We start from the raw sequence: 26,694 nt of genomic DNA on the forward strand, positions 1-26,694 counted from the left end.
GGAATGGTGCAACGGGGAGGGATTCAAGTTCCTGGGACATTGGAACCGATTCTGGGGGAGGTGGGACCAGTTCAAACCGGACGGTTTGCACCTGGGCAGAGCTGGAACCGATGTCCTAGGGGGAGTGTTTCCTAGTGCTCTGGGGAAGGGTTTAAACTAAAATGGCAGGAGGTTGGGAACCTGTGCAGGGAGACAGAGGAAAGGGAATCAAGGATAAAAGCAAAAGATAGGAAGGAGAAAAACAAAAGTGGCAGTCAGAGAAATCAACGGTTTAAATCAAACGTGGCCACAGTAAATAATAATTCTAATAGGTCTAAGAGCGTTAAAAAAACAAGCCTGAATGCTTTGGCCTAGAAATTCACTGGCGCCCCATTTGGGGCGCCAGCCTCGCCAGGGTGCCGGAAGTAGCGCCCCGGAAGAAGTCGCGGCCGCCCGCCGCAAATTCAGTTTGCGCGCCCGAGGGAAGCGCGGTGCTACTCGAGGCGCCCTGCATCCCTCTTGGGGCGCTGCAACTGAAGTTCGCAGCGCAACGTGCCGCAGCGCTACATGCTACGGCACGGCGCGCTGCGGTACTGCAGGCCTTCTTCCCCTTCTTAAAGGGGAGGGGCCTGCCGCAGCGCGCTCAAAGAGCGCGAGTGCTGGCAAAAGAGCCCGGCATCAAGGAGAAGTGCTGGGCTCTTGGGACACAGCCAGCACTCGGGGGGGGGGGGGGGGGGGGGTGGAGTTGCTCAGGAGGCCGGGGACGGCGGCGCGGAGAGGTGCTGGCAGGCGGCCAGCAAAAAAAATGGTCGCCCCACACCTCAGCGCCTCTACCGCTGCAGGTAGGCCCCCCTGAACCGGTCGCAAATTGCGACCGGCGTTAAAGCAGGGGGCGCTACCAAATTTGGCGATCAGGGCGGTAGCGAGGCACTGCGCACACCGATGACGTCATCGGTGGCGGTGCAGCGCTAACAGCTAGCGTCGCCATTAGCGTCCCGCTAAATTTAGTGGGCGGCGTGGCCAGTGGCGCAAAACCCACTAAGTGCCCTCTTTGGGCGCTAACAGGTGGTGCAGCCCACTGAATTTCTAGGCCTTGTGTCTTAATGCGAGGAGCATTCGTAATAAGGTGGATGAATTGGCTGCGCAAATAGAGGTGAACGAATATGATTTGGTTGGGATTACGGAAACGTGGCTCAAGGATGGCCAAGGCTGGGAACTCAACATCCAGGGGTATTCGATATTCAGGAAAGATAGGCAAAAAGGAAAGGGAGGTGGGGTAGCATTACTGGTTAAAGAAGGAATTAAAACAATTGTAAGGAAGGATATTAGCTCTGATGATGTGGAATCTGTATGGGTAGAATTGAGAAATACCAAGGGGCAGAAAACGTTAGTGGGAGTGGTATATAGACCTCCAAACAGTAAGGCGGAGGTTGGGGATGGCATTAAAAGGGAAATTAAAGAAGCGTGCAATAAGGGCACAGCAGTCATCATGGGTGACTTTAATCTACATATAGATTGGGCTAACCAAATTAGTAATAATACTGTGGAGGAGGAATTCCTGGAGTGTTTACAGGATGGTTTTCTGGACCAATATGTCGAGGAACCAACCAGAGATCAGGCCATCTTAGACTGGGTATTATGTAACGAGAAAGGATTAATTAGCAATCTTGTTGTACGAGGCCCCTTGGGTCGGAGCGATCATAATATAATCGAATTCTTCATTAAGATGGAGAATGAAGTAGGTGACTCAGAGACTAGGGTCCTAAATTTAAATAAAGGAAACTACGATGGTCTGAGGCGCGAGTTGGGTAGGATTGATTGGGGAATGTCACTCAAAGGGTTGACGGTGGATAGGCAATGGCAATCATTCAAAGACCGCATGGATGAACTACAGAATTTGTTCATCCCAGTTTGGCATAAAAATAAAACAAAAAAGGTGACTCAACCATGGCTAACAAGGGAAATTAGGGATAGCATAAGATCCAAGGAGAGGACATATAAATTGGCCAGAAAAAGCAATAATCCTGAGGATTGGGAGCAGTTTAGGATTCAATAAAGGAGGACAAAGGGATTAATTAAGAAGGGGAAAATAGAATATGAGAGTAAGCTTGCAGGGAACATAAAAACTGACTGTAAAAGCTTTTATAGATAAGTGAAGAGAAAAAGATTGGTGAAGTCAAGCGTAGGTCCCTTGCAGACAGAATCAGTGGAATTTATAATGGGGAACAAAGAAATGGCAGACCAACTAAATACATATTTTGGTTCTGTCTTCACAAAGGAGGACACAAATAACCCCCCAGAGATGCCGGGGAACATAGGGTCTGATGAAAGGGTGGAACTGAAAGAAATCAGTATTTGTAGGGAAATGGTGTTAGGGAAATTTATGGGACTGAAGGCCGATAAATCCCCAGGGCCTGATAATCTACATCCTAGGGTACTTAAGGAAGTGGCCCTAGAAATAGTAGATGCATTGCTGATCATCTTCCAACATTCGATGGAATCTGGAACACTACCCATGGATTGAAGGGTAGCTAATGTTACCCCACTATTCAAAAAAGGTGGTAGAGAGAAAACGGGGAATTACAGACCGGTAAGCCTGACATCGGTAGTGGGGAAAATGCTAGAGTCCATTATAAAAGATGTAATAGCAGAGCATTTGGAAATCAGTGACAGGATCGGACAAAGTCAACCTGGATTCACAAAAGGTAAATCGTGCTTGACTAATCTACTGTAATTTTTTGAGGATGTAACTGGTAAAATAGATAAGGGAGAACCAGTGGATGTGGTGTATCTGGACTTTCAGAAGGCCTTCGATAAGGTCCCGCATAAGAGATTAGCGTGTAAAGTTGAGGCACATGGGATTGGGGGCATGGTATTGACTTGGATAGAGAACTGGTTGGCAGACAGAAAGCAAAGAGTTGGAATAAACGGGTCTTTTTCCGAATGGCAGGCAGTGACTAGTGGGGTACCGCAGGGATCGGTCCTTGGACCCCAGCTATTCACAAAATATATGTAAATGATCTGGACAAGGGAACTAGATGTAATATCTCCAAATTTGCAGATGACACAAAGCTGGGTGGACGTGTGTGCTGTGAGGAGGATATCGAGAAACTCCAGGATGATTTGGACATGTTGGGTGATTGGGCAGAAAAATGGCAGATGCAATATAACGTGGATAAATGTGAGGTTATCCACTTTGGTGGCAAAAACAGGAAGGCAGATTATAGACATAGACATAGAAGATAGGAGCAGGAGTAGGCCATTCGGCCCTTCGAGCCTGCTCCGCCATTCAACGAGATCATGGCTGATCATCCAAACCCTAGCACCCGGTCCCTACACCGACAGCCATCCCACCCAAGCCCTATCCCCGTAACCCCGTAACCCCACGTATTTAATCACCCCTAACACTAAGGGCCAATTTTTATCATGGCCAATCAACCTAACCCGCACATCTTTGGACTGTGGGAGGAAACCGGAGCACCCGGAGGAAACCCACGCAAACACGGGGAGAATGTGCAAACTCCACACAGACAGTCACCCGGGGCCGGATTTGAACCCGGGTCCCTGGCGCTGTGAGGCAACAGTGCTAACCACTATGCCACCGTGCTGCCCGGCAATAGATTGGGAGAAGGGGAAGTGCAACGAGACCTGGGTGTCCTTGTGCACCAGTCGCTGAAGGTAAGCATGCAGGTGCAGCAGGCGGTTAAGAAGGCAAATGGTATGTTGGCCTTCGTAGCGAGAGGGTTTGAGTACAGGAACAAGGATGTCTTGCTGCAGTTGTGCAGGGCCTTGGTGAGACCACATCTTGAGTATTGTGTGCAGCTTTGGTCGCCTTATCTGAGGAAGGATGTTCTTGCCATGGAAGGAGTTCAGCGAATATTCACCAGACTGATACCTGGGATGGCAGGAATGACGTATGAGGAGAGATTGGGTCGATTGGACTCATTGAAACAGACTAGATGCAGGAAGGATGTTCCCGATGGTCGGGGAGTCCAGAACCAGGGGACACAGTCTACGGATAAAGGGTAGGCCATTTAGGACAGAGATGAGGAGGAATTTCTTCACCCAGAGAGTGGTGAACCTGTGGAACTCTCTACCACAGAAGGCGGTGGAGGCCAGTTCATTAAATATATTCAAGAAGGAGTTGGATATATTTCTGAAGTCTAAAGGGATCAAGGGGTATGGGGAGAAGGCAGGAACAAGGTACTGAATTTGGATGATCAGCCAAGATCGCATTGAACGGCGGAGCAGGCTCGAGGGGCCGAATGGCCTACTCCTGCTCCTATCTTCTATGTTTCTATGTTTTTCCTGCACCACTTAGTTCATCTATCACAATTCTAGTGGATCTGAGGTAGAATGTGCATATTCTTGGGAAATTGAAATTAAGCAAAACGGTTTGAGTTGATTCCACTGGGCCCCAGTGAGGATGAAGATTAAGGTACTGCAATCACGTCCACTAGGACTGGTTCTGCAAAGGAAATAAGATCAAACTGCATCTCACAACCTTTTGGAATTGATACCTTGAAGCAATATCTGACGTGCCAGTGACTCATCTCTGGGCACCCAACTAACCTAAGTCAGCTCAGGAACTGCATCCAATGAATTCTTGTTCCGCTCAGCCGATACTGGGGGCAAATATCGTCTGTCATCACAGAAAGCATGATGCCTCTAACATTTTAAAAATGTGCGTCACTGGTGGTGCAGCCAGAGGCGTTGCGTGCATGACATGCACCATGAAAATGTGCCCCTGGCCTGTGAGTGATGTGGATGGCGTCAGTTGGTTTACAGAGTCACTTGTGGAATACAGGTATGCCACAGGGTTGGTATGTCTATCTAACTGATTGGACTCAGTTGGGTAGCTTTTCATCTTTGGTGGAGGTAGGTACCCACAGAAACGTGATGCCGAAAAATCAAAATTAATACAGGCTGGATATTGCTGTTGATATAAGTGACTGAGCATTTAACATCTCCTCGGTCTGCTATTTAACACAGGCGTTCACTCGTTTCAAATCAGATTTAATGCCTTTTCCAAAAAAAATAGAGGAATGTCCTGCAAATTCACTTTACTAGAGAATGGTTACACTCCCCAGATACACACCTGTATTCTACTAGAGAATGGCATCATTCTCCAAACACACACCTGTACTCTACGAAAGAATGGTTACCACTCCCTAGACGCACACAGCCACAGGCGCTCTTAGGCGGAGTTCACGCACTCACTCAGTCTGATTTCATGCACACACTCATTGGGCTGGATTTTGCCAGGCCCGAGGAGGCGAGATTGGAGGCGTGTGAGTTGTTAAAATTGTACAAAATGGCGGTCGGGCCTGATCCCGCCTCCATCCCGCCTCCGAGCAATTTTCCCACATGCGAGTTTTCTGACCCCGTTTCCATCCCGCCTCCAAGAGGCGGGATAGGCCCTTAAGGCCCTTAACAACCACTTAATTGGCTCTATAATCCCATTTTGAGAGGCCTTTCCGATTTTAACCCTTTTCCCACGTTCTGCATGCCTCCTCTGGAACACGCCAGTGAATCCTGGCGGCTTCACAAGTGGACTGCTTACTAACAGTTGCAGCTCCTTCATTGTAAAGGAGGTTTCACCAATCATCATTTGCAGGTGGCAGAACTTTGTTGTCTCATGTTTGGGGGAACTTTTAGCAGGCATACTTATTGTTCTGGAAGTTTGGAGCCTGACACCCATCTCCAGTGTAACCTCCTGGGAAACCCATCTCCCCACCTTGACTGAGCGCTTCCTCAACTGAAGTATTTACCAGAAGAATGGGAATTATTTATTTCCTTTCCCCCTGGACATCAGATTCGGACGAAGACCAGCCGCGGCGGCTGCAGAACCACGAACAACAGCAGCACCAACTGCAGGAGCTCCAAGCTGCTGCTCACCCACCTGAAGCTGCACAGGCCAGAAGGGGCCAGCGCATGGAAGCACGTTGGCACAGGAGATACCCCCAAAACAGGGTTTACAGACAGAGGATCAGCTACCTCAACATGACTGAGCAGCAGTGCCAAAGGAGGCTCAGACTTTCGCGAGAGGTAGTGGGTGACATCTGCACAATGCTGCAGCAAAACCTGGAGCCCAGAGAAGCAGGTGGACACCCCTTACCAGTGGCCATCAAAGTCACCACCGCACTCAAACTTTTAGCTTCGGGCTCATTCCAGGGATCAGCAGCAGACATCAGCGGCGTCTCCCAGACGGCCGCACACACTTGCATCACGCAGGTAACCGATGCCCTTTTTGCCATCGCGCACAATCACATCAATTTCTCCAAGGATCAAGCCAGTGTAACTGCGCGTGCGGTTGGGTTTGACAATTTGGCAGGCTTTCCAAGGGTGCAGGGTGTCATTGACTGCACACATGTGGCCCTAAAGGTACCCCATCACAATCCAGGCATTTTTGTCAACCGCAAGGGATTCCACTCCCTCAACGTTCAGCTGGTGTGTGACCACAAGAAGGAAACTTTGAATGTTTGTGCCAAGTACCCTGGCAGTTGCCATGACACCTTCATCCTGCGCCAGTCTAGTGTGCCTCCGCTCTTCAGTCCGCCAGACCAACTTTGCGGATGGCTACTTGGAGACGAGGGCTATCCCCTGAAGACGTGGCTAATGACGCCGTTGAGGAGCCCTTCCAACGAAGCAGAGGAGCGCTACAACTCCAGCCACATTTCCACCAGATCCATAATCAAGCAAACCATCGGCTTGCTGAAGATGCGCTTCAGATGCCTGGATAGATCAGGTGGAGCCCTGCAGTACTCAGCAGCCAGGGTCTCCAGAATGGTCGTGGTTTGCTATGCACTTCACAACATGGCACAGCATCGTGGCTTGCAGATGCCTGAGGAACAAGTGGCTCATCACATAGCCTCCTCAGATGAGGAGGAGGAGGAGGAGAGCGACAATGAACGGCTTGCAGAGGCGCATCAACCAGTGCCAGCAGCATGCGAACATATTGCAAGGCACGCACTCATCTTGGCCAGATTTGCTTAGCCTGCACAATCAAACACTTTTGCCTCGCACCTTCTTATCAGACCCTCGACAATGGCCAGGAACCTGCGGATTCCTATCACTCTGACCACCATACTGACAATTGCAAGTAATCCTAAGTCCTCAGTGTGGAAGTTCCATTAGCGACATGACACACGCCACAACTGCAAGTTTGCCATCAGAATTTTTAATGGCAATAAGCATCTGATGGCTTTTCAACATTAAATATAACATTACACCCAAGTGACTACCCTTGTGACTACTTGTGCATTATCTTCCTCTTACGCGTGCTCCTACGTGGTGCTTCCCCCTGTGGCTTCAGCAGATGTGGAGGCCCCTTGCTCACTTTCCTGCTGCTCATGTCTCGACACCTTTGGCGGGTGTCCTCTGGGGTTGCGAACCTGTGAGGGCTTGGCAACAGTCTGCTGCTCCTGTGGCTCCAGGTAGCCATCCTTTCCACGGAGGTTGCCATCCTTTCCGTGGTGATGCGTTCATGCGCCAACGCCTCCACAAAGGCTCTGCTCATGTTAGCGATGCCAGAGACTCCTGCACCTGTTCCTGGAGTTCCAACACCGCTGTCCTTCTGGATGGACCCGGAGGCACAGGGTCGACATGCAGCGGAACCGAGCTGGGAGCACCCTGCGCCCTCCGACGAGGACTCTCCACTGCTGTCCCTATCTCCACCATCTGCTGATGCTCACTTGTGAGCTGTGATACACCAGGTGACAACTCTACTCTATGTCCCGAAGGTCCCACGCTGGTGATGTGTGCGCTTAATTCTGCTGACGCAGCGCCCTCAGAGTTTGCAGCTTCCTCTGAGGAGTCTGGAAGCTCAGGCTCTTCCTCCTGGACAGTGGGGATGGGGGCTGTTAATGGTCCTGTGGGGGAGTAAAGGAAAGAGTTAGAGATGTGAGGTCAAGGTTACATGCACATTGAATAGTGCAGATGATCATAAGTCAATCTGTTAGAGCATCAGATTCATTATCAGTGACTCATGCAATGTCAATGAGAGAGATGCCAAACTATTCTGTCACCAGCTTGCTGTGATGCGCCTGCCTGTCCGTTCCCCACTTGGGAATCCTCCTCGATTCCGGCAATTTCCAGGGCCGCCTCCTCCGAGGTGGTGAGCTGGGCTACTGAGGGTGGCCCTCCTCCTGTCCTTGCTCTTTCCCTCTTATTGTGGGCTCTCTTTTCCTGCAATGAGGGACACAAGTGGAATTTGAGTGAGAATGAAGGAGTGAGTGTAGAGATTCCATAGCATAGATGCTTAGAAGGAGACAAAGGGCCCTCCCTGTGTGTTGTATGATGTTGTTGTTGTTGCATCACAGTGATAGAGAGTTTGAGGGCTGCATGGTTGAATAGTAAAATTAATGTGACCATAGAGTGAGAGGGAATGGGTAAGGGTGCAGGAATGTAAGTGTCAAGTGGAGGAAGAGGTTGGCCAAGCAGAGTGCTGGTGAGGAGAGGCGATGGGGATCAGATTGAGGGTGAAGGGAAAGTCATACTCACTTTTCCAGTGCGCAGAAGGTCATGAAACCTCTTCCTGCACTGCAGCCAGGTTCTGCGGAACATAGAGATGGCATTGACCTCCTGGGCCATTTGCAGCCACACAGTTTTAGTTTGTTGTGGTGGCTTTTTTCTCCCTGAGGAAGGGAAGAGCACCTCCTTATTAGATCTTGCTCCCTCCACCAGAGCTTGGAGGGCGGGCTCATCAAATTGAGTTGCACACTTTTGCTTGCTGGTGGACATGGTCGGTAAATGAAGTCCTTCATACAATGTCCAAAGCCTTTCCAGTCTCCAGAAGAAGCAAGGCTGCTTGCAGGCTGATACGCTTATCAATTACTTCATAAAAGGTGATGAGTCGAAGAAGAGATGATGAGTCGAAAGAAGAGATGAATAAGGCTTTTATTAGCTAAGAAGAGACCATGCTTCTTCGTGAGTGACTGAACAAGTCTGAACGAAACCCACAGTGGTGGGTGGAGTCAGCTGAGGCATGCCTCCATACACAGCGCCACCCAGAGGTGGCAATATACAATACAGTGGTTTACCACATTCACCCCTTGTTTAATGTGAAGTCCGGCGGGGTGAAGGGTACTACAAGTTAAGTCTATCAGGAGGCCTTGTCTGACGTCCTGATCGTCGTGGTGGCGGCGGTGGTGTTACAGCATCCGACGTCGGGTCTGGTGTCTGGGTGGTTGGCGAAGATTCCTGGGGCTTTGGCATGCCGTCTGCAAGGGTTGGGTTGGGAGGGGTGGTGGGGGATAACAGTGGTAAGGGGGATAACGGTGGTAAGGGGGATAACGGTGGTAATTCAGGGGTACCCGAGGGTGCGAGATCTCGTATGGAGACCGTGTCCTCCCGCCCGTCTGGGTATGTCACCCAGGCATACTGGGGGTTGGCGTGTAGGAGGTGCACCCGCTCGACCAGGGGGTCCGTTTTATGCGTCCTCACGTGCCTCCGCAGTAGGACGGGCCCAGGAGAAGTCAACCATGCCGGTAGCGAGGTTCCCGATGTAGACTTCCGGGGGAAAACGAACATTTTCTCATGAGGGGTCGCATTAGTGGCAGTACAAAGCAGTGACCGAATGGAGTGGAGCGCTGCAGGGAGGACCTCCTGCCAGCGGGAGGTCGGAAGGCCCTTAGATTTTAGTGCTAAGAGGACTGCCTTCCAAACCGTCGCGTTCTCCCTTTCCACCTGGCCGTTCCCCCGGGGGTTGTAACTGGTGGTCCTGCTCGTGGCGATACCTCTTGTTAGCAGGTACTGCCGAAGTTCGTCGCTCATGAACGATGAGCCCCTGTCGCTATGTATATAGCTGGGGAACCCGAACAGAGCGAAGATGTCATTCAGACACTTGATGACCGTGGTACTGGTCATGTCTGGGCAAGGGATGGCAAAGGGGAAACGGGAGTACTCATCAACTATGTTGAGGAAGTACACATTGCGGTCAGCGGAGGGGAGGGGCCCTTTAAAATCGACGCTCAGGCGTTCGAAGGGGCGGGTGGCCTTGATCAGGCTTGCTCTGTCCGGCCTATAGAAGTGCGGTTTGCACTCGGCGCAGATTTGGCAGCTCTTGGTCATGGTCCTGACCTCCTCGATGGAGTAGGGCAGGTTACGGGATTTGATAAAATGGAAAAACCTGGTGACCCCCGGGTGGCAGAGGTCATTGTGGAGGGACTGCAGCCTATCACTCTGCGCGTTGGCGCATGTACCACGTGATAGGGCATCTGGGGGCTCATTGAGTTTCCCTGGCCGATACAAGATATCATAATTGTAGGTGGAGAGTTCGATTCTCCACCTCAAGATCTTGTCGTTCTTGATTTTACCCCTCTGCTTATTATTAAACATAAAAGCTACTGAACGCTGGTCAGTGAGCAGGGTAAATCGTTTCCCGGCCAGGTAATGCCTCCAGTGACGCACCGCTTCTACAATAGCCTGGGCCTCCTTTTCGACGGAGGAGTGTCTCGTCTCGGGGCCCTGGAGGGTCCTTGAGAAAAAGGCCACGGGTCTGCCCGCCTGGTTAAGGGTCGCGGCTAGGGCGAAGTCGGAGGCATCGCTCTCCACTTGGAAGGGGATGGACTCATCCACCGCGTGCATTGCGGCCTTCGCGATATCGTTCTTGATAAGAGTGAAGGCTGCACACGCCTCTGGTGTCAGGGGGAAGGAGGTGGCTTTGATGAGGGGCCTGGCTTTGTCTGCATAGAGGGGCACCCACTGGGCGTAGTAGGAGAAAAACCCCAGGCATCTCTTCAGTGCTTTTTGGCAGTGGGGAAGGGGTAGCTCCATTAGGGGGCGCATTCTGTCGGGGTCGGGCCCGATGACTCCGTTCTCCACCACGCAGCCGAGGATGGCCAGGCGCTTGGTGTGAAACATACATTTTTCCTTATTGTACGTTAGGTTCAGCCGTTGGGCCGTACGGAGGAAATTTGCTAGATTAACGTCGTGGTCCTGCTGGTCGTGGCCGCAGATGGTGACGTTATCCAAATAGGGGAAGGTTGCCCGCAGCGCGTTCTGGTCAACCATTCGGTCCATCTCCCTTTGGAAGACCGAAACCCCGTTGGTGACGCCGAAGGGGACCCTAAGGAAGTGGTAGAGGCGGCCGTTTGCCTCGAAGGCAGTATACTGGCGGTCCTCATGGCGGATGGGCAGCTGGTGGTACGCTGACTTAAGGTCGATGGTGGAGAATACTTTGTATTGCGCAATCTGATTGACCATATCAGATATGCGAGGGAGGGGGTACGCGTCCAGCTGGGTGTACCGGTTTATGGTTTGGCTGTAGTCGATTACCATGCGGCGTTTTGCAGTGGTTTTAACGACTACAACCTGGGCTCGCCAGGGGCTAGTGCTACCTTCGATAATGCCCTCCTTCAAGAGCCGCTCCACCTCAGAGCTGATAAAAGCTCTGTCCCCGGCACTGTACCGCCTGCTTTTGGTAGCGATGGGTTTACAGTCGCGGGTGAGGTTAGCGAACAGGGGAGGGGGGGGGACTTTTAATGTGGAAAGGCTGCAGGTGGTTTGCAGCGGGCGATTTAAAAGTTGTTGGTTGCAGACTGTGAGTGGGGGGAGGGGTCCACCGTATGCTAGTGTGACACTCTTAAGGTGGCACTGAAAATCCAACCCTAGCAGGACGGCAGCGCAAAGACGGGGCAGGACTAGCAGTTTAAATTTTTTATATTCAGTGCCCCCTACTGACAGGGTCACCACACAGTAGCCGCTGATGTCCATTGACTGGGACTTGGACGCCATAGAAATGCGATGGTGCGTTGGCAGAATCGTGAGGGAGTGGCTACGTACCGTGTCGGGGTGGACGAAACTCTCTGTGCTCCCGCTGTCGATCAGGCAACTGGTGGCGCGGCCGTTTACCGCGATATCCATCATGGAGCTGGATAGATGGTGAGGGAGGGCTTGATCCAGCGTCACGGAGGCCAGTATGTGGCTTAGTGAGTCACTATAGTCATCCGCCGAGACGGTGGTCGGTTCCGGTGACGAAATGGCGGTTGAGTGCGTTGGATACGATGGCGGCGGATGCCATGCGGCCGGGGGTACACAAAATGGCGGATAAGATGGCTGCTCCCACGGCCCGCACGCTGCGCTGCTGGCTGGCTTCCCCTTGCAGGCGTTAGCGTAATGGCCTTTCTTCCCGCAGCCCGAGCAGGTAGCTGTCTTAGCTGGGCAGTGCGCTCTGGGATGTTTTAACTGGCCACAGAAATAGCATTTTTGGGCCTGGTTACTGGGCATCGAAGCAGTTCTTACCGGAGGCTGCTGTCTCGGTTGGGTCGCTGCAGCGGTTGGTGCCGGGGGCGGCGGTCCCGTGTCCCACGGTTTCGATTGCCATGTCTCGGCGCCATTACGGGGGTATGCCTCGAGGTTTCGGTGGGCCTCCTCTAACGAGAGCGCAAGGGCAATGGCCGTCTTCAGGTCGGGTTCCTTGCTTTCTAGCAGTCTCTGCCGGGTGTGGTCTGACTGGAGGCCCCTGACGAAGGCATCACAGGCGAGTCCCTGCGCGTGCTCCACAGCCGTTACCGCTTTACAATCGCAGTCTCTGCAGAGTGCCAGTAGCGCCCGTGCAAATGCCCCTACCGATTCTCCCGGTTGCTGCCTGCGGGATCCCAAGAGGTGTCGGGCGTAAATTGTGTTCACTGGGCGCGTATATTGCCCTTTTAGTAGCTCGAGGGCCGCCACGTACGTATTAGAGTCCCGGATTAGCATATATACTTGATGGCTCACCTGGGCGGTCAAAATTTTCAGTTTGTGATCCTCCTCTGTAACCTGTGAGATTGCGAGGAAGGATTCAAAGCAGCTCAGCCAGTGTTCAAACTTGGCTGATGCACCCACATCTTGAGGGTCGAGGTCCAGGCGTGGTGGTCTGAGGGCTCTCAGCAATGTCTGCTGTATCCGTTGCTGTTGTTGCTCCTCAGGTGTCGCCATTTAACTTTTAGCTAATAAAATTGATACGCTTATCAATTACTTCATAAAAGGTGATGAGTCGAAGAAGAGATGATGAGTCGAAAGAAGAGATGAATAAGGCTTTTATTAGCTAAGAAGAGACCATGCTTCTTCGTGAGTGACTGAACAAGTCTGAACGAAACCCACAGTGGTGGGTGGAGTCAGCTGAGGCATGCCTCCATACACAGCGCCACCCAGAGGTGGCAATATACAATACAGTGGTTTACCACACAGGCCTTAAATCCAGCAGCACCGATGACATCATCGGAGGCGAGTTTCAGGATGGAAAGACTAATTGGGCCAGGGGTTCCCACACGCTGGAAATCAATTGCCCAATTAGGGGGAAATCGCTCTTTTTCCCCACATCACACTGGAGTCGGGTTCAGGACTCTAAAAACACCTGACACGCCCCAGCCCGTCCACACTGGCAAAATCGAGCCCTTTAAGCCTGATCATGTAATACTCCCACCACTAGATCTTCTGCTTTCTAGAGACCTGATAATATGGGGGAATTTTTCGGGGGTCAGGGGGCGCGTTTGGTGGCGGGTGGAGTGGGAATTGTTTTTTGACAGCGGCTAGGGAACCCGCTGTCAACCCGCCTCCACGCTAGTCTCCCAGATGTTGGGTCTGTCATCGCTGAACAGGCCCGACACCCAGCGGTGGGGGAGGCAGTTTACATCATTAAGAGATTGTTAAGAGGCACTGAAATAGTATTTTAAGCTCACCTTTAGATTTTATGAGTTCGCCAACGGCTTCCCCGCTGCTCGGGGATCACGTCAGGTAAGGAGGGCGGGTGTTGTGTCAGCATGGGATGGTTTCTTAACAGCTGCAAATGATCCATAAAACCTCCCATTTCATAGGTGTTCACTTTCCAAGGTTAAAGGCTGTTGCTTACTGCATTTGGAAGACAGATTGAGCTTTATGCAGCTTGCAAGTGTTTGGAGCAAACTCTCTATCCAGTGTCACCTCATTGGAACAACCTCTCTCACCATTGACAGATCGCTTCTGTCATCTCAACCTCGCCTGTCATCTATTTCATCAGCATCTGTGCCATTGAAAAAATCTCACCTTGGTCCTCAGAATCCCACCACGATCAGCCCCAACACCAGCACCACCAGGCACATCAGCAGCACCAACAACAACATCAACTTTCTCTGCAAGCACCTGATGATGCTGCACAGGACAGAGGGCATCAGCACCTGACCACATTGCGACCCACGACACCAGGAATGGCCTCACCATAGCCAGATTGACTTCACTTGACGCATGATGCGCCAGGTTGGCACCACCCCACACCAACACCATAAAGCATCCCTACAATGCCCAAGCCATTCCTTTCACACTCATCGCCATTGCGGGGGTTACTGTTATGTCTCACCATTCACTGCAACTCACTAAGCCACTTCCAAAGGTACACACAAATCTGTCCAATAATGCAAAGTGTTGAAAATAAAGATTTCAGTGTTTGACAGCACGTTAACAGAAACTTCCCATGAACATTGTTAAAAACACCCAAGTGCCTACCCTTGTGTGTTGTTAGTTGGTATGATTGGACTAGGATGAGGGTGAGTGTGAGGGGTGGCTAGTGAGATGGGGATGTGATAATGTAGATAGAGTGGGATGGGTGGAGGTGCAAGGTACGTTGGTGTGAGTAAGGATGTGTAGGAGTAGGGTAGGGAAGGCAGAGTGATGGGGATGTGATGAGTGGCACAGCAGGATGAGGTTGAATGTGGTTTTGCAGTAACGTTTCGTGATCTACTGGGATCATTGAAAGGTTTGCACCACTGCAGCCTGGTCCTCCTGATGACATCCCTGCTTGTGTCCTCCTGTGCAATGTGTAACCAGGCTGCGTTGATCTCCTGGGGAGGTCTCTTCCGCCCATGGGAAGAGAAGAGAACCTCCCTGCGTGCTGTGACTCCCTCCATAAGCATATGGAGGGAGTTATGGGAGAGCCTGGGTGCAGCTATGCACCTCTGTGCAGTGCTTGTCAGTGTTTACTGCACCTCAATGCTGTAGAACACTGACAGCAGAACTGTCAAAAAATTAATTTGCGCATGGTCCCTCTAAGGAAACCGGCTGATGACGCGTCATCGAATGATATCATCAGACCCGCTTCCTTCAATTGGCTGGCAAATGCGCTGGACAGGCTTAACAAGCCCAATCATTGTAAAATTCATTTCACAGAGCGAGCTGGAGCCAGCAGCGGAGTCGGGACCCGCCACCGACCCCAGCCGCACTGGACCTGCCTCGGTAGGCGAAATTACGGCCTATGAGTGGAACTAAATTCCTAAATCAAACAAGATGGGGCTTTATCATTTTAAAATCACCTACCACATCTTCAAAACATTTGAGGGGCGAGCCAAACCTGAAGTGTTGGCAGAACTTCAAGCTCTTTCATAACATTCAGCTTCTAATATGTACAACATTTCAAAACATTTACTGATCCAAATAGATCGGAATCTGTACTTCTAAAGACCTTTCTGTTGAAATGGAAAATAGGAGTCATAAACTAACATGACCTAAGCTTTAACAATTGTGTTTATGTTTTGAATATGACAGTCTGACTATTAGCTGTACATGACCCAAACTTTGCTTCTGAAAAACTTTCTTTGCGCAACAAGCCTCCCTAAAATAGTGTCACCGCTCTGTCCAGCTCAAAATAGCAAGGGTTGTTGCTGTGCACCCAAGTCGGTATTTCCCCCTCTGTGGTTAGCTGCTGCAGCTGATTTACATTTCAGTGATAACACCTTCAGGGAGAGTCCCTCAGGACCAGACAGGCTACACAGCAATGACCCCTCAAGCTGACGGTCCCATCAAATGATATTTCTGATTGGGCTTGAAAACAGCTGGATTCAGTTTACTGCCAGGTAGTGGAGGCAACCCTGGGCTTTTCACTGAACAGGCTGTCTTCTGGGCTGTACAGAGGAAGTCTTTATGTACGGATTTATTAATCACACTTAAAAGGGAACAAATGTCTCAGAGGGGGAGAGTACTTTGGGGCTGGGAGGGAGTGGGGTTAGGGCAAGGTTTGAGAGTGAAGTGAATGGTCTGGTGCCTGACAACACAAAGAGGCACTTGGGAGAAGCACAGCCTCAGCATTTCTAGGAGGAACTGGGGCCTAGGACCACTTGGGGAAGAGGGTGCTTGTCAGTGCTTGGAGATGTGGCAGTATATGGAGATGGCAAAAACGCTGAACAAATATTTTGTATCAGTCTTTACAGTAGAGGACACTAAAAATATCCCAACACTGGACAAACAGGGGGCTATAGGGGGGGAGGAGCTAAACACGATTAAAATCACTAAGGAGGTGGTACTCAGTAAGATAATGGGACTAGAGGCGGATAAATCCCCTGGACCTGATGGCTTACATCCTAGGGTCTTGAGAGAAGTAGCGGTAGGGATTGTGGATGCATTGATGGTAATTTTCCAAAACTCCCTGGATTCAGGAAAGGTCCCAGCAGATTGGAAAAATGCTAATGTAACGCCCTTATTTAAAAAGGGAGGCAGACAAAAGGCTGGAAACTATAGACCAGTTAGCCTAGCATCTGTGGTTGGTAAAATGTTGGAGTCCATTATTAAGGAAGCAGTAACAGGACATTTGGATAAGCATAATTTAATCGGACAGAGTCAGCATGGTTTTACGAAGGGGAAGTCATGTTTGACAAATTTGCTTGAATTATTTGAGGACGTAACAAATAGGGTGGATAAAGGGGAGCCAGTGGATGTGGTGTATTTGGACTTCTAAAAGGCATTTGATAAGGTGCCACACAAAAGATTACTGCACAAGATAAAAAATCACAGGATTGGGGGCAATATACTGGCATGGGTGGAAGATTGGCTATCTAACAGAAAACAGAGAGTTGGGATAAATGGTTTATTCTCGGGTTGGCAATCAGTAACTAGTGGTGTTCCGCAGGGGTCAGTGCTGGGACCCCAACTCTTTACAATCTATATTAACGATTTGGAGGAAGGGACTGAGTGCAATGTATCCATGTTTGCCGACGATACAAAGATGGGAGGGAAAGCAGTGAGTGAGGAGGACATAAAAAACCTGCAAAAGGACATAGGCTAAGTGAGTGGGCAAAAATTTGGCAGATGGAGTATAATGTTGGAAAGTGTGAGGTTATGCACTTTGGCAGAAAAAATCAAAGAGCAAGTTATTATCTAAATGGAGAGAAACTGCAAAGTGTTACAGTACAAAGGGATTTGGGGGTCCTGGTGCATGAAACACAGAAGGTTAGTATGCAGGTACAGCAGGTGATCAGGAAGGCCAATGGAATCTTGGCTTTTATTGCAAGGGGGATGGAGTATAAAAGCAGGGAAGTCTTGCTGCAGTTATACAGGGTACTGGTGAGGCCACACCTGGAATACTGCGTACAGTTTTGGTTTCCATATTTAAGAAAAGATATACTTGCTCTCGAGGCAGTTCAGAGAAGGTTCACTCGGTTGATTCCGGAGATGAGGGGGTTGACTTATGAGGAAAGGTTGAGTAGGTTGGGCCTCTACTCATTGGAATTCAGAAGAATGAGAGGCGATCTTATCAAAACATATAAGATTGTGAGGGGGCTTGATCGGGTGGATGCGGTGAGGATGTTTCCACTGATGGGTGAGACTAGAACTAGGGGGCATAATCTTAGAATAAGGGGCTGCCCTTTCAAAACTGAGATGAGGAGAAACTTCTTCACTCAGAGGGTAGTAAATCTATGGAATTTGCTACCTCAGAGTTGTGGAAGCTGCGACATTAAATAAACTTAAAACGGAGATAGACAGTTTCCTAGCTGATAAGGGAATAAGGGGTTACGGGGAGAGGGCAGGGAAGTGGATGTGAGTCTAAGTTCGGATCAGCCATGATCCTATTGAATGGCGGAGCAGGCCCGAGGGGCCGTATGGCCTACTCCTGCTCCTACTTCTTATGTTCTTATTGGGAGGGCTGGATCCTTGGAGCAATCGAAAAAGGCTCAGAGATGATCACAAGATCGGTTCAGCCCATTTTGTCCCCATTACAGCATCATGTTGTTAAATGCTTTGGGTCCTGCCCTTCACCACTTTTCCTAATAACCTGTTGATCACCCTTTGTGTAAAGAAATATTTCTTGCTAAATTTGCCCTGACCCTGTGCCCTCTTGTCCACATGTCCTGGTGTATCTGAATGTATTGTATCCTGTTTACTTCTTCAATCTCATGAAGTACCTCATATCTCTATAAAGCCCCCTCTGAGTTGCCTTTTTGTCTGAGACTGAAGTGACCTTGTTCCTCAATTTGCTCCTCATAGCTCTTCCCACTGACATTGGGGATCAGCCTCACGGCACTGCCTTTAGAGCCTAGATGGTTCCATTGTCACGGCGATGAGTACGGCCTGGATCAGGATACTGCCCAGCTTCGGCACGGTCTCTGAGGATTTCAACTCAGCTGATTTGGCACCGGAACCCAGCATCCTGCTTGTTTTTTGGCCATTGCTATCTGAGTGACACAGCCAATTGAATACTAAATTATGGGCCATTTCTATGCTGTGGCACTGGCTAATTTTGATTCTACTATCAGACGACTAGACTCAGTGAGGACATCATTTTGTCCCCCCTTCCACCATCAATCGCACCCCCCCACCCCCATACCCCACTCCAATCCTGTCACCAGCACAAAATAAAATAGCTTAAAAAAATAATTAGAGAGAGAGAGAGAAAAGCTGCTCTCCCTGGATGGCTCAGCAGGTAAAGCCAGTGATTGGCTGAGCCTCATAGACCAGATTGGCCTTGTGTTCAATTGCCAGTCTGAGCCTAGTTAGCTGATCTGCTGCCAACACTCAGGGTCCAGACTGGCATGCAAGTGGGTGAGGTACTGGAGGGCATCAGGTGAATAGGGAATCATACCCCAGCAGGGAGGGGAAAAGAGCAGCGACGGCTTTACCCTAATTGTCAGTAGGGACTTGCTTTTTTATTTATGAGGCTGAGTCGTACACCAGGGAGTGAGCAAAGCCGTAAGGTTTGCAATGGCAGCATTCTGTAAACGGTATTCATATAATATTTCTTTCCACAGAACTGCAACAATATGGAAGACACTGTCTCCGTTCTGGGGCGAGGAATACAATGTCAACCTTCCCAGCACCTTTCACTCCATTTCCTTTTATGTGATGGATGAGGATGCGATCAGGTAATTTTAACAGCAATTTCCAACTTAATGCTGATTCTTGCAGTCTCAATAAATATCAAAACCCACGCTTGAACCTGCAGCGGCCTCGCTAACTATGAATCTTTATCGTTTACATTTAGCCGCGATGATGTCATTGGAAAAGTTTCTGTAGCTAAGGACATTCTTACTGCCAACCCAAAAGGTAAGCACATTTCAGATATATCTGCATGCCCATGGACATCAGGGAGAAACAGAAAAAAGTCAAAGCTAAAGGCACTACATCTGAGTGCGCAAAGCATTCGCAACAAAATAGACGAATTAATAATGCAGATAGAAATTAACAGGTTTGATCTAATAGCCATTACAGAGACATGGTTGCAAAGTGACCACGGTTAGGAAATAAATATTCCAGGATGCTTAACTGTTAGAAGAGATAGGCAAAATGGAAAAGGAGGAGGGGTAGCCCTGATAATAAAGGATGGGACATAGACAGTAGAGAGAAAGGATCTTAGCTCTGAAAATCAAGAAATAGAATCAGTTTGGGTGGAGCTAAGAAACAGCAAGGGGCAGAAGACATTGGTGGGAGTTGTTTATAGGCTCCCAAACAGTGGTTGTAATGCATGGCAGAGTATAAATCAGGAAATTAGAAGTGCATGTAACAGGGGTAGATACAGTAATCATGGGGGACTTTAATCTACATATAGACTGGGCAAACCAAATTTGCAGTACTAGTGTGGAGGATGAATTCATGGAAGATAGTTTTCTAGATCAGTATGTTGAGGAACCAACTAGGGAACAGGCTATTTTAGATCTAGTATTGTGCAACAAGAAAGGGTTAATTAATAACCTTGTAGCAAAGAGGCCCTTAGGGAAGAGTGACCGTAATATGATAGAATTTTATATTAATTTTGAAAGTTAAATCCGAAACTAGGGTCTTAAATCTAAACAAAGCAAACTATGTAGGTATGAGGGGCGAGTTGGCTAAGGCAGATTGGGAAACTACATTAAAAGGTATGACGGTAGACAAGTAATGGCTAGCATTTAAAGAATTAATGCATAATTTACAACAAATATACATTCTTTAAAGGCACTAAACCCCACAGTAAAAGTGGTCCAACCGTGGCTAACAAGAGAAGTTAAAGATAGTATTAGATCAAAGCAAGAGGCTTCTAGTGTTGCAAAAAATAGTAGTAAGCTGGAGGATTGGGAGGATTTTAGAATTCAGCAAAGGAAGACCAAGAAATTGATAAAGAAAAGGAAAATAGAATATGAGAGTAAACTAGCAAGAGACATAAAAAACAGATTGTAAAAGCTCTATAGGTATGTAAAAAGGAAAAGATTAGCGAAAGTAAATGTGGGTCCCTTACAGGCTGAGACAGGAGAAATTATAATGGGGAATAAGGAAATGGCAGAGAAATTAAACAAATACTTTGGGCAGGATTTTCATTGGGCCATGGAGGCGGGATTGGAGGCGTGTGTGGGGTTAAAATCCCGAAATCGGGGGGGCACGAACCCATCCCGCCCCCAACTCGCCTCCATGCCAGTTTCAAAGGAGGCGGGTACCCGACCCGCACTGGGACCCGCCTCCCTGAGGCGGGAAGGGGATTAGTGCCAATTAATTGCGTGTTAACAGGTAGTTAACATGCAGTTTTTAGCCGAATCCCTATTTTCATTCTTGAAGTGTGGGACTCCCGACGGCTCCAAACCACGCCAAGTTAGCTAGGCGGGCCGTCGGGCTGAAGGGCTTGGAGGGGTCGAGATGTCCGGTGTTCAGGTGAGTGATGGGTGCATGAGTGCAGAGGTAAGCGTGTTTGGTGTGTTTAAAGTGTTTAAAGAAGTTTTACTTACCTTTACAGCCTTCCTTCTGTAGAAGTGCCTTTTTTCTTAGCTCTGGGTAATGACTCAATACACTCTTGGATTCGTCAGACGGACAGGCCTTTTATTTCTCTTGCAAGGGGAATCAGCACCTCTACTCAAGGGGTGAGGCTACTATTCCAATGGTACAGCGTAAGCGTTCCATATTTATACAGTGTAACAAACAAGTTTGATTGACATTCCTTTGTTCCTCTATCAGGATACATTTTAGATTAATCATCAGGTCTTATGACATATTGACAGAAGGATCCTGGACACATAAGTCAACCGTTAATCTATAACAGGGCATGAATCGTGTAACCGGATGTCCTCTTTAATCTTAATCATGTATTGGGAGGCTAGGTTTGCTTACGGTCGCAAGTTATCAGGTCACTGGGTAAATCAAACGGAACCCATTGTTTCACTTCTACATTCTTATTAGGTGGGCAGACATCTGTTCTTGGCTGTAATCCAGGTTCGTGCAATAGCTCTAGTTACACATCGACTCTTTACCTGTGTCAAGTCTGAAAACTTTTACCCAGCAAGCACTTGAAATTAACCCCTTATATCATGTCGATTTCCTCACTTCCTTCAGGTCTCGGGAGTCCCTCATCTCACCGACACAGAAAGCAGAATGGCTGCAATCTGTCAAAAATTGCAGCATTCAGCTTTCTGTTCCGGAGAGATCTCTAAATCATCCTGAAAGGAAGGAATTAACTTGGAGTACAGATTGTCAGTGTTTGACAGCTTCAAACAGCTGTCAAACGCTGATATTACATCTGTCAAGAGGTCTTGACAGACGAAATATCAATCTGTGACGTCACCTGTTGCCGGTTGGCCCTTAATTGGCCTGCTGAGCCCGTCGGGCGGGCTCAACAAGGTCAATCAAGTCAAAATCGCGTGGGTTGGCTACAACTAGATGGAGATGGGACTACAACCCCGAAAGTTGTAGTCCCGCCTCCTCAATGAAAATCCAGCCCTTTGTATCTGTCTTCACAGTAGAAGACGCAAAAACCTCCCGGAAATAGTGGAGAACCAAGGGTCTAGTGAGAATGAGGAACTGAAAGAAATTAGTATTAGTAAAAAAATAGTACTGGAGAAATTAATGGGACTGAAAGCCGATAAATCCCCTGGACTTGATGGCCTATATCCTGGGGTTTTGAAAGAGGTGGCTACAGAGATAGATGCATTGGTTGTTATCTTCAAAAGTTCCATTGATTCTAGAACGGTTCACGTAGATTGGTTGGTAGCAAGTGTAACCCCACTATTTAAGAAAGGAGGGAGAGAGAATACGGTGAACTACAGACCAGTTAGTCTGACATCAGTAGTAGGGAAAATGCTAGAATCTACTCTTAAGGACGTGGTACCAGGGCACTTAGAAAATAATAATAGGATTGGGCAGAGTCAACACGGATTTATGAAAGGGAAATCATGTTTGAGGAATCTGTTAGAGTTTTTTGAGGTTGTAACTAGCAGAATAGATAAGGGGGAACCAGTGGATGTGGTGTATTTGGATTTTCAGAAGGCATTCGATAAGGTGCCACACAAGAGGTTGTTAAACAAAATTAGGGCTCATGGAATTGGGGGTAATATACTAGCATGGATTGAGGATTGGTTAACGGACAGAAAACAGAGAGTAGGAATAAACTGGTCATTTTCGGGATGGCAGGCTGTAACTAGTGGGGTACCGCAAGGATCAGTGCTTGGGCCTCAGCTATTCACAATCTATGATGTGGAGATGCCGGTGTTGGACTGGAGTGGACAAATGTGAGAAGTCACACAACACCAGGTTATAGTCCAACAGCTTTAGTTGAAATCACAATCTATATCAATGATTTGGATGAGGGGACCAAATGCAATATATCCAGGTTTGTTGCTGATACAAAGCTAGGTGGGACTGTAAGTTGTGAGGAGGATGCAAAGAGGCTTCAAGGGGATATAGACAGGTTAAGTGAGTGGGCAAGAACATGGCAAATGGAATATAATGTGGAGAAATGTGAAGTTATCCACTTTGGTGGGAAAAATAGAAAAGCAGAGTATTTTTTAAATGGTGAGAGATTGGGAAATGTTGGTGTTCAGAGGGACCTGGGTGTCCTTGTACCTGAATCACTGAAAGTTAACATGCAGGTACAGCAAGCAATTAGGAAAGCAAATGGTATGTTGGCCTTTATTACAAGAGGATTTGAGTATAAGACTAAAGGGCCTAGAAATTCGGTGGAGGCCCAAACGGGGCGCCAAGCTCGCCTGGGCGCCGGAATTACCGCTGCAATCGGAGCAGTTGCGCACGCCGGAAATTCAGCTTGTGCGCCCCAAGAGGGACTCGGGGCGCTGCTCGAGGTGCCCCGTGTCCCTCTTAGGGCGCTGAAACTGAATATCGCAGCGCAAAGTGCCGTAGCGCCACACGCTGCGGCACGACGCGCTGCGGCACTGCAGGCCTTCCTCCGCTTCTTAAGGGGGAGGGGCCTGCACCAGCGCGATGAGCGATCGCGAGTGCCGGCAAAAGAGCCCGGCACCGAGGAGAAGTGCCGGGCTCTCGGGACACAGCCGGCACTGCCCGGAGGGGGGGGGGGGATCAGGAGGCCGGGGACGAAGGTGCTGGCAGGCGGCCAGCAGAAAAAATGGCCGCCTTGCGCCACTGCCGCCACAGGTAGGCCCCATGAACCAGGCGCAATTTGCGAACGGCGCTGCAGAGGCGGGCGGTACCAAATATCGCGATCGGGGCGGTAGCGGGGCGCTGCGCACACCGATGACGTCATCGGTGGCGGCACAGCGCAACAGGCTAACGCCGCCATTAGCGCCCCGCTAAATATCGCGGGAGGCGTGGCCAGTGGTGCTAAAGCCACTGAGTGCCCTCTTTAGGTGCTAACTGGTGGCGCAGCCCACCAAATTTCTAGGCCAAGATGTCTTGCTGCAATTATATAGGGCCATGGTGAGACCACACCTGGAGTATTGTGTACAGTTTTGGTCTCCTTACCTAAGAAAGGATATACTTGCCATAGAGGGAGTGCAATGAACGTTCACCAGACTGGTTCCTGGGATGGGGGGATTGAGTAGGCTAGACCTATATTCTCTAGAGTTTAGAAGAATGAGAGGTGATCTCATTGAAACATACAAAATTCTTACAGGGCTTGACAGGGTAGATGCGGGGAGGATGTTTCCCCTGGCTGGGGAGTCTAGAACCAGGGGTCACAGTCTCAGAATAAGGGGTCGGCCATTTAGGACTGAGATTAGGAGAAATTTCTTCACTCAGAGGGTGGTGAACCTTTGGAATTCTCCACCCCAGAGGGCTGTGGAGGCTCAGTCATTGAGTATATTCAAGACAGAGATCGATAGATTTTTGAATATTAAGGGAATCGAGGGATATGAGGATAGTGCAGGAAAGTGGAGTTGAGGTCGATGATCAGCCATGATCTTATTGAATGGCGGAGCAGGCTCTGGGGGCCAAATGGCCGACTCCTGCTCCTATTTCTTATGTTCTTATGACTGCTGTTTTATCTAAATGTAGAAGCATTTGTCACCGAATAAGGAGTATTAACCCAACCAGAGGCAGCTCAGTAAAGAGGTTTGCAGTATGTACTGGAATTAAAACCCACAACATCGATGATGAAGAATTGGGCCCCATTTCCTGAAATTAACCACGATCTATACCTCTGCTGTTCTGTTTTCTGCATTGTACCGTATTTCCTCTCTCTCGCTTCTGTGTGCATATCTCTCTCTTGTGTGTGTCTCTCTTTCTTTGTCTGTGTGTCTCTCTCTGTTTGTCCCTCTCTCTCTCTGTCGCTGTGTGTGTGTGTCCCTCTCCCTCGCTCTGTTTGTGTGTGTGTCCCTCTCCCTCGCTCTGTTTGTGTGTGTGTCCCTCTCCCTCGCTCTGTTTGTGTGTGTGTCCCTCTCCCTCGCTCTGTTTGTGTGTGTGTCCCTCTCCTTCACTGTGTTTGTGTGTGTCTCTCTCTCGCTGTGTGTGTCTCTCTCTGTGTGTCTCTCTCTGTCGCTCTGTTTGTGTGTGTGTCCCTCTCTCCCTCGCTGTGTTTGTGTGTGTGTGTGTCCCTCTCCCTCGCTCTGTTTGTGTGTGTGTCCCTCTCTCGCTGTGTGTCTCTCTCTGTTTATCTCTCCATCTGTTGCTGTGTTTGTGTGTGTGTCCCTCTCCCTTGCTATGTTTGTCTCTCTCTCTTAGTATTGCTGCTAGTGCAGGAATGCTTAAAGCGTTTGCATGACATTCATCCATGCACGATTCAATGGAGGTGATAGCCCATTTAAAATCAATGGGACACTGCTTGTGCTAAAATAGCAGACAGCAGAATGTCATATAAACACATTAAACATTGGTCTCTATTATCACCAACATTCATTTCAGGGCCACTGGCTCTTCCCCATTCCTTTTCCTACCTTTTCTTTATTTTTCTTCTTTTCATTGTGTTTTTTCCTTTACCTTCCATTCTTTATTGCTAGCTTTTTCCCATTATGTAGCTCCATTCTTCAGCTTTGTGATTTGTTTTCTGCAGTGTAACCCCTATGGGAGCAGATAAGATGCAAGTAAAATGACAGGACAGATGTTTCTCTGGCCCAGACACTGGTCTTCCATGGGTTTGAATCTAGCTCAGGGGGATGAGATAAAAGTCATCTATCTATTGACTGTGAGGGTACTATTTGGAATGAGATTTAGCAGTCCCAACACATGCCTAGTGGCTCTGGGGCAATGGGCCAAAACTGGCACTCTCGCTCAGAGAGTCCAAAAGATGGTTGTTGTGGCAAATGGAAAAGTGATAGTGGTGCAGTAGTGGGTGTTTCATTGAGGTTGGGGTTGAGTAGAGGGAGCTTTGCTCTGCATTTAACTGTGCTGTGCTGGACTCAAAAGGGCTGGATTTTGATTGAGGAGGCGTGTAGGAGGCAGGACTATAACTTTCGAGTTGTAGTTCCGCCTCCATCGAGTTGTGGCCAACCCACACGATTTTCACTTGATTGACCTTGTTGAACCCGCCCAGCAGGCTCAGCAGGCCAATTAAGGGCCACCCGGCAACAGGTGATGTCACAGATTGACATTTCATCTGTCAAAAGCTTTTGACAGATGAAATATCAGCGTTTGACAGCTGTTTGAAGCTGTCAAACACTGACAATCTGTACTCCAAGTTAATTCCTTCCTCTCAGGCTGATTTAGAGATCTCTCCAGAACAGAAAGCTGAATGCTGCAACTTTTGACAGCTCGCGGCCATTCTGCTTTCTGTGCCGGTGAGATGAGGGACTCCTGAGACCTGAAGGAAGGAAGGCTGTAAAAGTAAGTAAATGTAAGTAAAACTTCTTTAAACACTTTACACACACCAAACACACTTACCTCTGAACTCATGCACCCATCACTCACCTGAACACCGGACATCTCGAACCCTCCAAGCGCTTCAGCCCGACGGCCCACCTCGCTAACTTGGCGTGGTTTGGAGCTGTCGGGAATCCCACACTTCAGCAATAAAAATAGGGATTAGGCTAAAAACTGCCTGTTACCTACCTGTTAATTGGCACTAATCCCCTTCCCACCTCGGGGAGGCGGGTCCCAGTGTGGGGCGGGTACCCGCCTCCTTTGAAACTGGCACGGAGGCAGGTTGGGGGTGGGATGGGTTTGTGCCCCCCGATTTCGAGATTTTAACCCCCCACACGCCTCCAATCCCGCCTCCACGGCCCAATGAAAATCCTGCCCAAAGTGCCTGATGCTGACAATGGGGGCTAGCAGCGTTAACTCACCATGATGAACACCATCTTTCCCAAATGTAGAAATGCTAAAGGAAGATCAGACATTACTCTAATTTTCATTGTT

General features: G+C 49.0%; 1 protein-coding gene across 1 annotated transcript in view; it reads left to right on the forward strand.

Annotated features, from left to right (window-relative positions):
- rasa4 (RAS p21 protein activator 4) overlaps positions 1–26,694 on the forward strand; it is a 336,682-nt gene that overhangs the window by 22,215 nt on the left and 287,773 nt on the right. Inside the window, exons 3-4 of the mRNA XM_085964291.1 lie at positions 18,948–19,061; positions 19,181–19,242. Of these exons, the coding sequence (XP_085820417.1) occupies positions 18,948–19,061; positions 19,181–19,242 (176 nt within the window). The remainder of the gene's footprint in view (positions 1–18,947; positions 19,062–19,180; positions 19,243–26,694) is intronic.

Source organism: Somniosus microcephalus, chromosome 22, assembly GCF_052327205.1.
Source record: "Somniosus microcephalus isolate GS21.2 chromosome 22, FLI_Smic_1.0, whole genome shotgun sequence".
Classification (NCBI taxonomy): Eukaryota; Metazoa; Chordata; class Chondrichthyes; order Squaliformes; family Somniosidae; genus Somniosus; species Somniosus microcephalus.